The sequence below is a fragment of the Micropterus dolomieu genome, linkage group LG22, assembly GCF_021292245.1.
Source record: "Micropterus dolomieu isolate WLL.071019.BEF.003 ecotype Adirondacks linkage group LG22, ASM2129224v1, whole genome shotgun sequence".
Taxonomy (NCBI): Eukaryota; Metazoa; Chordata; class Actinopteri; order Centrarchiformes; family Centrarchidae; genus Micropterus; species Micropterus dolomieu.
The window spans coordinates 19,401,187-19,416,031 of record NC_060171.1 but is presented as its reverse complement, the minus strand read 5'-3'; the positions used below and the strand labels follow the sequence as shown (position 1 = coordinate 19,416,031).

General features: G+C 40.3%; 2 protein-coding genes across 4 annotated transcripts; both read left to right on the top strand.

The window, feature by feature from the left end:
* The first annotated feature begins 1,733 nt into the window (after nt 1-1,733).
* Nucleotides 1,734-5,796, top strand: LOC123961381 (receptor-interacting serine/threonine-protein kinase 3-like). 3 transcript variants are annotated; one of them, XM_046036712.1, is made up of 13 exons: nt 1,734-1,839; nt 2,217-2,303; nt 2,546-2,703; nt 2,859-3,171; nt 3,264-3,412; nt 3,514-3,563; nt 3,829-3,984; nt 4,198-4,280; nt 4,404-4,452; nt 4,555-4,628; nt 5,008-5,047; nt 5,222-5,458; nt 5,555-5,796. In XM_046036712.1, the coding sequence occupies exons 3-13, from the start codon at nt 2,549-2,551 to the stop codon at nt 5,560-5,562; spliced, it is 1,314 nt and encodes a 437-aa protein (XP_045892668.1). In that variant the 5' UTR covers nt 1,734-1,839; nt 2,217-2,303; nt 2,546-2,548; the 3' UTR covers nt 5,563-5,796. The 3 variants fall into 3 exon arrangements, with proteins under 3 accessions (XP_045892668.1, XP_045892667.1, XP_045892669.1); XM_046036711.1 differs by having other exon boundaries at nt 2,543-2,703; XM_046036713.1 differs by lacking the exon at nt 1,734-1,839 and having other exon boundaries at nt 2,196-2,303; nt 2,543-2,703.
* Nucleotides 5,797-7,423: 1,627 nt separating this feature from the next.
* On the top strand, nt 7,424-13,541 carry LOC123961947 (inosine-5'-monophosphate dehydrogenase 1b-like). The gene is given in 15 exon segments (XM_046037779.1): nt 7,424-7,659; nt 8,395-8,607; nt 9,118-9,166; nt 9,892-9,993; nt 10,143-10,217; nt 10,368-10,574; nt 10,689-10,776; nt 10,887-11,086; nt 11,344-11,434; nt 11,551-11,646; nt 11,882-12,025; nt 12,294-12,435; nt 12,564-12,707; nt 12,795-12,878; nt 13,393-13,541. Coding segments are annotated over 15 exon segments (1,893 nt in total). The 3' UTR covers nt 13,415-13,541.
* The last annotated feature ends 1,304 nt before the right edge of the window (nt 13,542-14,845 follow it).

Here is a 14,845-nt window from a genome sequence, read left to right as displayed (position 1 = left end):
AAACAATGTCATGATTTGAGCTTCACAAATGTGAAGATTTGCTGCTTTTCCTTTTAATTATTTGAATTATTTGAATGTTTATTAATGTTGAGGTTTGGACTGCTGACTGTGAAGGTGTCACTTTGGGCTCTGTGATGACATTTCTCACTATTTTCAGATTTTTTTTATAAATCAAGCAATCAATTGATTAATGGACAAAATAATCTGCAGATTAGGGGAGACCAGGTATGGTTGTAACATGGGTAGAGTTGTAACAACACCAATTCCACCAATTGGAGATAAAATAGGAGTTAGGTGATCATTTCAGAATTTACCTACTTCCTCCCTGATCAGGCAAGATGGTTATCAAGTCTGGAAAGAGGTGCATTCAGAATATATAGCGAAAAAACTGATTTTGGAGTAAGAAAGTAAAGTTTTTGACCAAGACTTTTTTTGTTTAGCATCTATACTATTGCAGATAGAATTGTTTGACTTATATTGGATTGAAATATAGTTTCTCAGGCAACATTTGATGCATTTTTCCTTTCTAATTTCAAATGGTAATAGAGCTAGCTAAACATCACGTGTTGTACACATGTTGGCGTATGTATCGTCACTCGACCTTTTCCATACTCGGTCTCCGCCGCTGGAGAGGGTAGAAAAGTGAGTGGGCAGCTTGTGCCTGTGTGCAAGAAAAAGTCCCGGTACACCAAAAAGTAAAATACAGAAGTGCTGGTATACGTAGCAGTGAATACCGGCCCACTTCAAGCACTGACTGTGACTCTGAATAAGAATATACACACATTGACAGACACACACACACACACATCTCTTTTTAGTTAGACCTAAGGATGCACAGAGATGTTCTTTAATTAATTACATTTTAGTCGTATTTATTAAGTATACTTTTAAGTAAGTTTATTCTATAGTTAAATTTACCTACACATACTGTACATGCGCGCAAGTCATCAGACAAAGTCTGTTACAGCAAGACAGAAACATTGTTCTTTTATATAACTACCTGTTTTGGAAGGATATCATATAGTGTGGCATTTATTTTTGATTTATTTGTGTGACTGTTACAACTTATCCCAGCATGTGTTACAACCAACCCCGCTATTGGGGTAGGTTGTAACAAGGGAACTCATTGCATTTTACATCAACTCAGGAGGTCTGTGATATTCTTGTAGAGGATTGAATTGGTGCCATTTGTAGTGAACAAAAGTGGGTAGCCTACTTTGTATAAAAATTTGAGAACTCTAGCTAAAAAATTCAGTGAGTTATAATTACTGAAGCAAAAAGTGTTACAACCGGTCTCCCCTAATCCATAATGAAAATAATCATTAGACTTTTGATTGTTACAGAGTTCTTGCTTTTACTTTCTCTCCTGGCAGTGGCGTAATTCCGGGGTTTGGGACCTATACACTTATCGCTCATCTCCAATCACGCGCCTGACCTACATCCAGCCATACAAGGACGTTCCTGTCCCCGCCGCATGATGATCACCTGTTTGTGTTTGCTTCATTCGCTGTGTACTCTGCCTCAGGAAATAAACACCGGACCTGTTCACCAGCTACCAAACCTGCCAGTCACTCCGTGGTTCACGGAAAACACCACAGGATCCAGCACTTACCTGTGCCTTTCATGTGCCAGCCCCCCGCCCCCCCCCCCTGCGCATTTCTTCTTTGTTCAAATAAATTACCTTCAAATCTAGGGGCTGTGTGTGTTCTGTCTGCCTTTTGGGTTCAGGCTAGCTTCCTCACACTTTAAGGCTCTCTGTAGGCTATTGAAAAATGCAGTCTCTTTCTCAGCAAAACTTCCTTTTTACAGATCAACACAAATCTCCACAGGCTGACGTAGGTAAGAGATTGCCAGATTTGTAATCATTGCAATCATTCTGCATGTGTTTTTTCTTAAGACACCCCATTGAGATTACTACAACTAGCCTATGAGCCCTCCTTAACTTCCTCTCACAGTGCATGTGTGCTGCCGCTCACGTAGGTCTGCCATGTAGGTCATAGTAGCTCATACATTTCCAGTTTTGTGTGTGGACTTTTGGCCCTCTTCTATCATTAGGCTATTTTCTCTGGCTGTGATATGAGCAAGACATTCTTGCCATTAGCTGAAATAAAGCTGCAGTCAAACTTTGCGGATAAACAATTCATCCTTATTCATTTTTCTGTTATGTCATCAGGAAGTTCCCCTCAGTTTAAACTCCTCCTCCCCTCTGCTGACAGGAAGCTGGTGTAGTGTTTTGCTGCAGATTTGGAATGAACTAACGCTTGAGTCTGCATGTGAGGGACAGCACGTGATCGGGATATTCGGTGAGTAGAACAAATGCAAAAAAACATACATAAAAATACTCGGTGTAAAACATTTATCGGTATCTTTTTATAACCAAAACTTGCTCTTGCTATAATGACAGTGTAAAAGCAAGGAGACAGTAATCAAAATGTAATATATGAAAAACAAATATCTAAACAGTCAATGAACCACTTTATTTATGTTTCGTAGCTTTAATGATTTCCGTCGTTGAGGTTACAGTGGTTCTATCTGTGTTAAGCAGGAGATGGCACTGCTGAGCCGCAACACTGAGCCAATCGGCAACGAACGCTTGGAGAAATGGGTGTCAGTTGACTCCGGGGGATTCGGTCATGTCTACAAGGCCAGGCACAAGGAATTGTGCATTGATGTGGCCATTAAGATACTTCGCGATGATGTTCGGTAAATGCACAAACATTTGCAATTTTTCTGTAACTTGGCGACTTAGTTCTAATGATTAATTCATGCGCATCCACAAACGTTAAATAGTAGTTAAAGCACCTCTGCAGCTTTTGCTTTCTCTTTACTCTTCTCAACAATCCCCTTCCTTATTCCAGCCCAGCACTGTATGAAGAGGCTAAAAATATGGAAAAAGCCTCCTGTCCGTTTGTGCTGACGCTTTATGGAATGTATCAGGGATGTCCCCCATTTGGGGGAACATCAATGCAACAGGGAATAGTGATGGAGTTCATGGAAAGAGGATCTGTTCACTCCCTGCTGAAGGACCTGTCTGGCCCTCCGCCATGGCCCCTGGCCTTCCGCCTGGCCCATCAGGTGGGTCTAGGCATGAACTTCCTCCATTCAATGGACCTTATGCACCAGGATCTAAAGCCAAGTAATGTACTGCTGGATGACAACCTTAACGCCAAGGTGTGTGTCATCTAGTGCTCTTATGTTTACATTAAATGTAAAGCTGATTTAACGGCTTGTTTAATATTATGTGTGTCTTTCTTACTCTGTAGCTAGCAGACTTTGGTCTGTGCAGGGTTTCCACCAGTGCCTTGAACAGCAGCAGAGAAGCAACAGGAGCAATTGGAGGCTCACACAAGTACATGCCTCCTGAGGCTTTTGAGGCATCATATAAACCTACCCGTGCTTTTGACATATACAGGTTAATATTAAAACCAAATACTACTAAATGTAGAAATGCATCTGTATATGGTAAAAACTTTAACTGTTACTTAAAAACCCCTCTTTCTCTCTCTTGATCAGCTATGGCATCCTGCTCTGGTGTATCGTTACCGGTAAAGAGCCCTATCCAAGTATGTATAGTTTTTCTTTATTGTCATTCCAGACTTATTGTTAGTTTTCTTTACGTTTAAGTTTCCAGTCATTTTCCTACCATCTATTGTTTTAGTGTTTTTGGTAATCTCCTCTATATTGTTTTCCTCATAATGCATCACTTTACAACCAAACTAAGCACTGTTTATACTGTATTATATCCAGTTCAAACACACTGTATGTACACACACTCAGTTGTGTTTGTATGTTTTGTTGTATGTCTTCATTGTATTACATGTACTGTAGTGGCTGATTACAGTCTTGTGGCCCTGGGGATCCCTCGAGGGGACAGACCTCCCTGTGACAAAATTGAGCAGATGAACGTGGAGGGGTTGAAACAGCTGGTTGACCTCATGCAGAGGTGCTGGGTTCAAAATCCCTCCGAGAGGCCACCTTTTAAAGGTATTTTTATAGAAATATACATGTTCATTGTTACCATATTAGAACATTCTGTATAGTTAAATCTGACAAGCATAGAAGTGATTTGCAGACTAATTTGTCACTTTTGACACCTGCTTCCTTTGAGAAGCCACTACTCATTCATGCACACTGTAATTTACAGACAGTATGTACGTACACTATGTATTTAAAATGAAACTAATGCTTTTGTTTCAGAGTGCCTTAAAGTCACTGAGAATTTGTTGTCAATGCACAAGAAGGGAATTCCTAATGCATTCCTTGAAGTCTCGACAAGACTGGTACTCATTAATTTCTTTTCAGAAAATTAAATATAATCCTGACTAATCATGATCCAAAATTTACTTTTTGTTCATTCCTTTCTCTGATATACTGCATAACAATTTCTCCCTGTTTTACTCTAGTCACCAACCAGTAATCAACATTCCAACTGTTTTCCTCATCCGACACCAGGTAGATAATTCAACACTGTTTGTGAGTTGCATGAGTTTAATCTTAATCAGGGTATTCCTTTCTTTCCACAATAAAACATGAGGTTCCTTTTCTCCTTTTCAGAACAGACACAGGCAAATGATACTGTGGATCATGTCAGATTTACTAAAATGAAGGTCATCCCGTCTTCAATGCAGGTATGCCAAATGCACTTTGACCTTTGCCTATTTAATAAGGTCATCTCACTGAGATAAAGAGAGTCCTGTGAACAAAAACCTGTAGCCTTCAGTCAACCCTACAACCAAAAGTAGCTGTGTGCAAAAAGATATGTCGAGGGAATATAATTTTAATATTTTTAAAATATATTTTTTGTATAATTAACCCCCGAACACATCTCATGGTTTGGTGCAGGGTGTGGCCAAATACATCGAAACAGATTATTATTAACTGCATTATTATCACAACTTTAACACGTCATTCAGTCATAAATGATCCAAACTAGTGTATAATACATTTAGCAATGCACTAGTATAAGAAATAACACAATATAGACTGATTTTTTTTTCTTGCCAACAGGATTCTGTTTCTACTAAAATAATCAGTAATGCAGAGAAAGGTGAGTATTTTTTACTCTACAGACGCTCTGTGTTGTGAAAATTAATTTATGTTCTTTTTTGTTAAAGTTTCCTGTAAACTCAAATGAGCATGATGTTGGAATTCATGAAGGGTCCCATTAACTGATGAATGCCTTTTTATGTACATGCTTTTTTCCTTCTATATTTTAAAACAGCAAAGTTTGTTGATGACAAGAGGGCAGCATTAATTCAGAAAGTTTCTGAGGTGATGGCAGTAGCAGAGGATCTTGGAAACATGGTGCACCCTGAAGCCTACGCAGTGATTAACGCTAAAGGGACAAGCCAGGAGAAAATGAGAGTTCTTTATCAAAGGGTACTTACATCAGGAGGGGAAAAGGTCAAAGCAGCCTTCTACGACGCTCTCAGAAACCATCACCCTGCGCTAATGGACAGTCAGTAGGAATTCCTCTTGTTAAAATATTCTAACATGGTAGTTTAATCTATGATAAGTTATTCAAGTTTCTAATTTCACGTTGTCTTCCTCTTAGGTGACTAATTCTAAAGCAAATGGGGCTTTCCTTCATTTTATGGACAGTGGTGTGAAAGACTTTCTCTGCCTCTCTTCCTTTCATCTTTATTTTTATATATTATATTTTATATGTTTTTTTTATATATTCTGTTCATTTTTATGTATTGGATTCGTTGACATGTTACTCCACTGTATTTACAACAATCATGCATATAATGAACTTTTTAAACATGTTTTTAATAAAAAAAAAAAATTCAGAAAGTAATTTGAAAATTCTGTCTCCTCACCTTCTTTTTTTGTTACAAAAAGTAACATGGTGCATAGTGTAGGGGTTATGGCTTAATCGTCAGCGACAAACACATTTGCCATTGTTAATTAATATGAAGGGGGGCAGGGGGCGTTGCTTGTTTCCTGTAGTGGATGGGAGGAAGGGAGAGAGACTGGTAAGAGGCTTTTCTGTTTCAATCCCTCAGTAACTGTCACAAGCAGTCAGTCAGTCACCTGCAGATGATGTTGTCGAGGGCATCACAAGCAACAAAGTTACTTTTCTGTCTCAGTTTAATGTACAGGTTTGATGTTCACTACTCTCAAACTGAATAGCGGTCCTGACAATGAACTGGTGAAGACAAAAAACTTAAAGAGACAGAAGGGGACTTGGGTGAAGACCTTACAAAGCACTGTCTCTTCAGTAACCTTGTTTTATCATATTGTACAATCAACAGTATTCCTAAAAATGTGAGTTTCCATCAATGTATTTATTAGCATATTTTGTTACACTACTATGTAAGAATATAAATGCACAAGTGCCTTGGGATACAAGCCACTCTTCACTTTTATTATGAAGAAGCAATTATAGTGCAACATGTTGTTGCCTTTAAGTTCGTCCTTTCTTTACACACACAGAGACACTTGGATACAGTATATCTCTCTGTCTAAAAGGCGTAACAACATGGGATTTGACCTTTTTCTCATTCACAGCTCTGTCTCCTTGAGCTCTGCAAAAAAGCAAAAAGAACAACACACACACGCACACCTCTACACCATGGTAATCTTCCAAGGGGAAAGTGTGTTCAAGTGTCATCTTGACCCACCCTTCTCTTCCTCAGTCCTCCTGCCTCACTCCACCCTACAACCCATCTCACTCCCACCCCACCCTGTATTAATGCTCCCAATCCTCTTTGTGGGAGAGTGACGTCTGCTACTGTCAGAAACAGAGTTAAGCTCAGCAGGCATCGGAAGAACGGAGGGGAAAGAAGCTCCACAGATAACCAAGCAGCACTGCGTTCTGGGTCTCCATAGGGACGAATCTCTGCCACCTAAGCAAGACCTGACTTTCCTCCCCCAGCGGCCGCTCATGCCTCCGGCTGGGGAACATACAGGGAATTCGGTGTGCCAAGAAAGTCGACTTCATGAACAGGTTAGCTAAAAGCTCTACTTGAGTGCCTTTATGGCCTCACACTCCAAGGATGAGAGATGACAATGTGGAATACAATCTCTCTCTCTCTCTCTCTATGAGCAAACAACATTGTTTTAAGGTACTTCTGTAGCTGCTACTTCTGCACCCCCCCATTTTGGAAACTCTCAACTGCACACATACTGCGGCAAACCTTCAAATCTTGTATTTTTGGCCATTTGGGTTCAACTGCTGCACTGGCCACAAAACAGATGGCAAGACAGCTCCCTCCCATGTCAGGTGTGTCTGAAAGGTATTTGTGTGAACATGCACTCAAAGGGTCTTTATGAGTGCTTATAATTGAACAGCAAGTGGTGTGTGTTGCTGTGTGGCTGTTGGGAGCTGCTGGGGCAACTGTTTGCTTGAAGTGTATGTGTGTGTGTGAGAGAGAGGTGGTGGGGCCCTGTGGAAGTCGTAGCCCTGGATTTCCAAGAGATGGAAGGTCATGGTTATGACCGGCTTGGAGATGGGGAGAGGGACAATTACCAAATCGACTACCGGAGGATTGTGGGGGACATGGAACCAGCACGGCCGCGCATCTCAAACAGAGATGGGGAACAACCTCACCCCTACGGGGCCTATAGCCACCCAATGCCACATGGACATGGGCATGAGACTGCAGCCCAGCGATACAGCGCTACACGTATCCAAGCTGGATATGAACCAGAGAGGTCAGATTCATACTCTTGTACAGACTATCATCACACTGCATATACTGTAAGGTCACGGCCTACTCTCATTTGCGGAAGTTAATGTGTGAAGCCTTATAACTTCTATTGGAACATTGGAACTCAAACTCAGTAACTGAGATGTTTTCACTTTTGAGTAGCATTGGTTGTGCGCCTATTTATCTGCTACCTGGGCAGCCAACCAAATCCTCTTATCTAATGCACTGCCGTCATAGGTGTATAAAAGGAGTTTCCATAGACAAGGCCGGATCCCTTTCGTTAGCATTTCCTCTCTCGACTCCAGCATTTGTAATAGGATCTGGCCAAATGTGTGTAAGAAACACAGTCAACAACTTGTTTTGCACAAGAGATAAATGTCACTGGAAATAAATGGCCGACTAAACAAACATGTTATTTTTAGTGACAATAGATTTATGCACACTGCTTGCAGACACGCAAAGAAATGGATGGGGGATTGTGTTAAAGTGGTCAGTAAAATGTTTATTAAATTATATATTATTATCATTTATATTTAAAATCTGCAGCAAGAACTACAATCACTGTCAATTCAAATCTACTATTACTTCTAGTCATAGAAGTGTCATCTTTTATTGTCATATCGTTATACACTCACCGCATATTCAGACCTGGCACTGAGTTATTCATATTTTCAGATGTTAATGTGTGGCTTTACATATTATCATTATTTTTATCATTTTTGTTATTATCATATTTCAGCACGGCAGACTACCTGATCAGTGGAGGCACAGGTTATGTTCCTGAAGATGGATTAACAGCACAACAACTCTTTGCAATCGGTGATGGACTTACATACAAGTAAGAAATGCTAATAAAAAAAACATATTTTATGGCACAAAATTGAATTTTACGGTACTCACTGACACACGTACATTTCTGCATTTGCACATACAGAAACGCCCGTACACATTAGTGTTATGCAATGTCTTCCATTAAATGTTTAGTAATATCAGCGATGACACATCTGCTTGAGTTTTATATGGAGGATTATAACGAGTAATACTACTTTCAAGGATGACCCTGAGTGGTGTCACAGACATTAAAAGCAGTGTGTGTGTGTGTGTGTGTGTGTGTGTGTTTGTGCACATATCAGTGTATTAATGGGTGTCAGTGTAGTTTCCTTAATGGGGGCTATATGCAGGGTTTATCAGTGTGCTGAGGATAAATGCAGAACATTACAGGGGTTTGAAAAAGGCTGACAGATTATGTCTGCTCACTGTCAACTAAGTTTAAAGACTGCTGCTTTGTAGGAATGGATATGTGCAGTACAGTTCACATACACAGTTAAAGCGGCATGATACATGTGGAGATTGTAATATTGGTTATTAATATCATTTATGTAATATTTTTTCTAGATCCAAAGCAAGATGTTCTCATGTTCCTCTCTCTAACTGCATGTGTCTGCTCTGTCTCTCCTCTCAGTGACTTCTTGATCCTCCCTGGTTTCATAGATTTTACTTCTGATGAGGTGGTGAGTATCATAACACTGCCCATGATATGCATATCACAAGCCACATACTGTGTACTGTTCCCCGGTGTACACTATATTTTTGTCTTTGTCTTGTTCGTATGTGATGGCACAAAGAAAACTTTCTGTGGACAAACATGAATAATTACATTTGTCCTAAACAAAGGGATTAAAGGACGCATATAATTTGTACTCTCTTGTACAGTTTTTTTCATGCCATGTTCCTTTGGGCCACAAACATGTTCTTGTCTTTGGCCTCAATAAAAAAAATGTTTGCTGATGTTTCATGTTTTTGACAGTCATTCACAAGCGCAGGGAATCCCCAACTCTTTGTTATCACCCTTGGAGCACAGTGTTGGCTTGCTTTGTTTTTCGACTTTGCAAGCTCTGCTGGGACATTAAATGAATTTCATGCCTAGGTCACATGGCCTATTGTGGGACAGCAGGTGTTCAAAACAGACACACGCCTGCGTCATGTAAGAGTCAAGCAGGTGAATTCAACAAGTCAGCCTCTAATGTGCCCAGACTGCCTTTTAGGCCCATTGCACTACAAAATAAAAATAAATTTTAACATTTGGTTAACAAATGTGTTGCAGCTGTGTACTTGTCATTTAGAGTATGTCATAGCAAAACATTTAAGATTATAGTCTGTATATTTTTGCTATATGTGTTTTTGTGTTTTAAGGTCATTAGATGATGTTTGGTTTCCAAATGCAACCCATGTTTAGGATCTAACCTCTGCATTGACAAGGAAGATAACCCTGAAGACACCTCTTATTTCATCTCCCATGGATACAGTCACAGAATCATCCATGGCCATCGCCATGGCAGTGAGTACAAACAGTGCTCAACCTTACACACACCCAGCTTAGCATCATCCTTCTCCGCAGTGCTAAGTGCACAATAGCACTGAAGGCTTTGGTTACCTTTTCAGTGTTGTTTCTTCTTTGCTCTTGTGTTTGTGATTGGCTGGCTTCAGTTGATGGGTGGGATTGGAATAATTCATCATAACTGTACTGCTGAGTCCCAGGCCAATGAGGTGCGCAAGGTCAAGGTAAGACGGACCAAGTCAACAAAGGAATGAACTTAAAGTACACAGAGAAAGTGATCTGTGACACCTTTTCAGAATAATAATGTTATTTTCAAAACAATATACACTGAATGTCCTCTAATCACTCAACACTTGTGTTTTTGTTCTTGCCAGAAATTTGAGCAGGGCTTTATTACAGACCCAGTGGTAATGAGTCCCCGACACACAGTGGGGGACGTGTTTGAGGCGAAGACACTCCACGGTTTCTCTGGGATCCCTGTTACAGAGACTGGCAAGATGGGCAGCAAGCTGGTCGGCATAATCACCTCCAGAGATATAGACTTTCTGTCTGAGAAGGACCATGACAGACCCTTGGAGGAGGTGGGTGTATAACAGTGTATTTATGTGTGCATGTGTTTGAGAACGCAATATATGCAATAATTGTATGATGCAAAAAAAGTGGGTGGAATAGTAATATACGACTTTTTGATCCAGGCAATGACAAAAAGGGAAGATTTGGTTGTTGCACCTGCTGGAGTCACTCTAAAAGAGGCCAATGATATACTGCAACGCAGCAAAAAAGGTAAATCTGTGAAGTAGGTCTTGCTACTGTAGAGCAAATGTAACCAGCACTTGGTCTCATATGTATACTTCTTTTTTCTTTCTTCATTCACTCGCTTCACACTCTCCTAGGTAAGCTCCCCATAGTGAATGACAGTGATGAGCTGGTTGCCATCATTGCTAGGACTGACTTGAAGAAGAACAGAGATTATCCTCTGGCTTCCAAGGACTCCCGCAAACAGCTGCTGTGCGGAGCCGCTATCGGTACGAGGGATGACGACAAATACCGGCTGGACCTCCTGATGCAGGCTGGGGTGGATGTGGTAGTCCTGGTAGGTTTTGACTGTGGTTTGATGAGCTTATTGGTTAGTTTTAAGATTTGATTCTGATGTCATAGCACTCAACAGTCAAATTGTCCACATCTTACAGGCAGGATGAATGTGGCGGCTTTGGGGCTTGTTGATGATTATATTAAATAGGAATTATTCTAATTTACCTAATTTATTGATTTAATTTAAACTTGTGGAGTGTTTCTTAAAGTAAGTGCTTCATCTCTCCTTGAAACTATTTCACTTCTCATTTTGAGCAGGATTCCTCCCAAGGAAACTCAGTGTATCAAATCAACATGATAAACTACATCAAGCAGAAATATCCTGAACTACAGGTAGTTGGAGGAAATGGTGAGCTCTCTTCCTGTCTCTGAGCTTTCTTATGCGTTTGTGGTGTAAAAACCTTTCTTTAACTTATTGCACATCTCCCACATTGAGCTCTTTTCTGGGTGTCTGTCTCTCTCTAGTGGTGACAGCTGCTCAGGCTAAAAACCTCATAGATGCTGGTGTGGACGCCCTGAGGGTGGGCATGGGGTGTGGCTCTATCTGTATCACCCAGGAAGGTAAGACAACGAGTTTGATACTGTGAACGTCTGCTTCTTTAAGATAAAACCTTGTATTTTGAAAAAGTCAACAAAACTGCATCTTTTCACAGATGCACTGCATTTAAATTCTTGGATAAGTTAGAAAAAGAGATACAGAAAATTAGTTTAAAGCAGGGAACATAATAATGTCTTCATCCCAGCTGTATTGGGGATATTTTTCACCAACACACCGGTTTGTGCTCCTGTTCCTCAGTGATGGCATGTGGACGGCCCCAAGGTACATCGGTGTACAAGGTTGCAGAGTATGCCCGACGATTTGGAGTGCCAGTAATTGCTGATGGAGGCATTCAGACTGTTGGACACGTGGTGAAGGCTCTAGCCCTGGGAGCATCCACAGGTAGAGAAATGCAGCATTCTCCTGTTCTCCTTCTACAAGTCTTTATATAGTGATTCACATTTGAATTCAGTGGACCTTTATGTGGAAAGACAACTCTAGTGATCTCACTGTTAACCAACTGTGTAACCAACACACTACTTTTATCTAATAAAAGTGTTGTTTTTCGGAAATGTTTTGCTTTTTTGTTGTCATCTTTTTTGCCCTTGCCTGTTGTCCTTTTAATCACTTCATCACATTTTTTTTGGTCCTGTCATATTTCTGCCCTCAGTGATGATGGGGTCATTGCTCGCCGCAACCACTGAAGCTCCGGGAGAATATTTCTTTTCAGATGGTGTGCGTCTGAAAAAGTACAGAGGAATGGGCTCCTTGGATGCCATGGAGAAAAATAACAGTCAGAAACGCTACTTCAGGTGGGGAGTGAGGTCACAGAGGTCCTTTGCACATTAAACACATATTCTAGAAAAAAAAAGTATAGCCACAGGATGTCAATGCGACACATGCATCTCTTACTCTGTGCGACTTGTATTTGTGTGTCCAGCGAGGGAGATAAGGTGAAGGTGGCTCAAGGTGTCTCAGGATCAGTACAAGATAAAGGCTCCATCCATAAGTTTGCTCCTTACCTCATTGCTGGTATCCAACATGGCTGTCAGGACATAGGAGCCAAGAGTTTGTCCATTTTACGGTAAGTGTGAAATTGCACACGTGTGTGTTTACTGTTTTTATAGTGTAAGGGCTTTTGGTTAGAAAGAGCTGTGTGTCTCTGCACTAGGTCGATGATGTACTCTGGAGAACTGAAGTTCGAGAAGAGAACCATGTCTGCTCAAATGGAGGGAGGAGTCCATGGCCTACACTCGTAAGTCAGACCTCTGACCCCTGACCCCTGGCTCCTGACCTTTCCCCCTCCCCTGCAACTCCCTCTTACTACAGTACATGCCTCTTTTCTTTATCCCCCTTGGTAGCCCCCTACTGTCTAAATATTTTGGTGGCAGTGGTACTGTGGCGAAGTCTGTCATCATCGCTTTCCTCTCTAAATATGTGACCAACCAAGTTTCTTTATAACAGCAAAGACACTAACAATGCATGTCTAAGCTTAACTTGTATTCAGTCCCTTTGAAACCTTTCACTATCAAATGGAATGGAATTTACCTGTGGTTAGCGGCATCAAAATTGTCTTCTCTCTTCCTCTTCTCTTACCCATGCTATCACATTAGATATTCTTTTGTGCCATGTAAGTACATCCATGTGGTTATAACACTTCCATCTTATTTCATTCATTCATCGCTTTCCAAGATTGCCTTATATTGGTTTAAATGTTATGACACCACAGGAAATGCCTATACTCTGCCTTTTCTTTTTCCAATGTGTAGTTACGAGAAGCGACTTTACTGAGGCGGGAGGAACAGGAAACACTCGATCAAGACCTAACGTCCCGACCCCAGCAGCTATGAGCAGATGCACGGGACGCATGTGATCAAACCACAAACACAAAGCTCTCGTTGTTTTACAACATCCACACTCAAATCCACACAAAACCAGACACCCTGCTTTTCTGTGCCCTCCTCTCGTGTTCTTGTCTGTCTATTTGAACCCTTCATGGAATACACTTTAAAAAATCTAATGAGATGCCCATCTCCTCATTGGTCTCTGAATTGCACCCTGATACAGAAGAGTATACAACAAACCCTGCATAGGTGCACCCCTATATTCCATGCTCATTTAACATATCATACAAGATACATACTTTTTTTTCTCTCCAGGAAATCAGCCGGTCAGATACATCACAAAAAAGCAGCATGTCTCTGGCATAATGTTTTAAACAGCTAACATTTTATTTCATTAAAAGTGAAGTTTAACATACAAGTTAAAATGCTTTAAGACATATCTCTGCTGATAATGGAAGCACATTCCAGAAATGTAAAATAATTATATGATAGTATTATATGTAGTCATGGTCACATTTTCTGGCCTATGACCATGTGGCTTACTGAGCCAGGATGAAACATTCAATATAGGGCTAGGGATAGCACAAATATGTTCTCATTATCTTCTTACTGCACCATGTCGTTTAAGCAAATTCAATGTAATTTCTCTGACAGGTGAAAATTTGGCTGTTACATGATGGATGCCCTGCATATAATCTCATCCTTTATTAGTGAGCTATTTGAATGTGCTGCACTGTTGCAGAAGAGACCAAAGCTTAGCATCAGCATTAATTCACATCTACACATATTTCTTTTTACAATGTGTGCTTAAAGAAGGGATCATGTGTAATTTCACTACAGATTTCTCACTGTGGATTTTCTCGAGTGACAAGACAGGAGACAATCCACCCTCTACCTTTCAGTTACCTGATTATCATTCCATACGCCGTCTCCATTTTTAGATTCATAAAGCAAGTCACAGCGAGTCACATTGGCTTGCCATGTTGTGATCTTCTATAATTATGTTTAACAAAAACACATTATTAATTATGGTAAGTGGGTAGTAACTTGTCCTTTTTTTGCAGGCTCAGTGAAATAGTGTTGTGGAGTCAGTGGAGTAGGGTAGTAATAAACAAATTGCAATGGATGTATTTATTTATACTTTATGGAACTGTAGACAAAATATTGATTTGTCAGTTTTATGTAATTAATTAAATTTCTTGGGAGGTACTCACTGTCTTTGGTACACTCTGGATCTTCATTTTGCAATAACCTGAAAACAAGAAAAATTAGCTCTTGACAAAATTATTTGACAATTTCTTACTTGAGGGTTACAGAAAGTACAAAAACTGTGTTCTTCTATTACATACCTTGAGACTTCAAAATTATTTACTGTAAA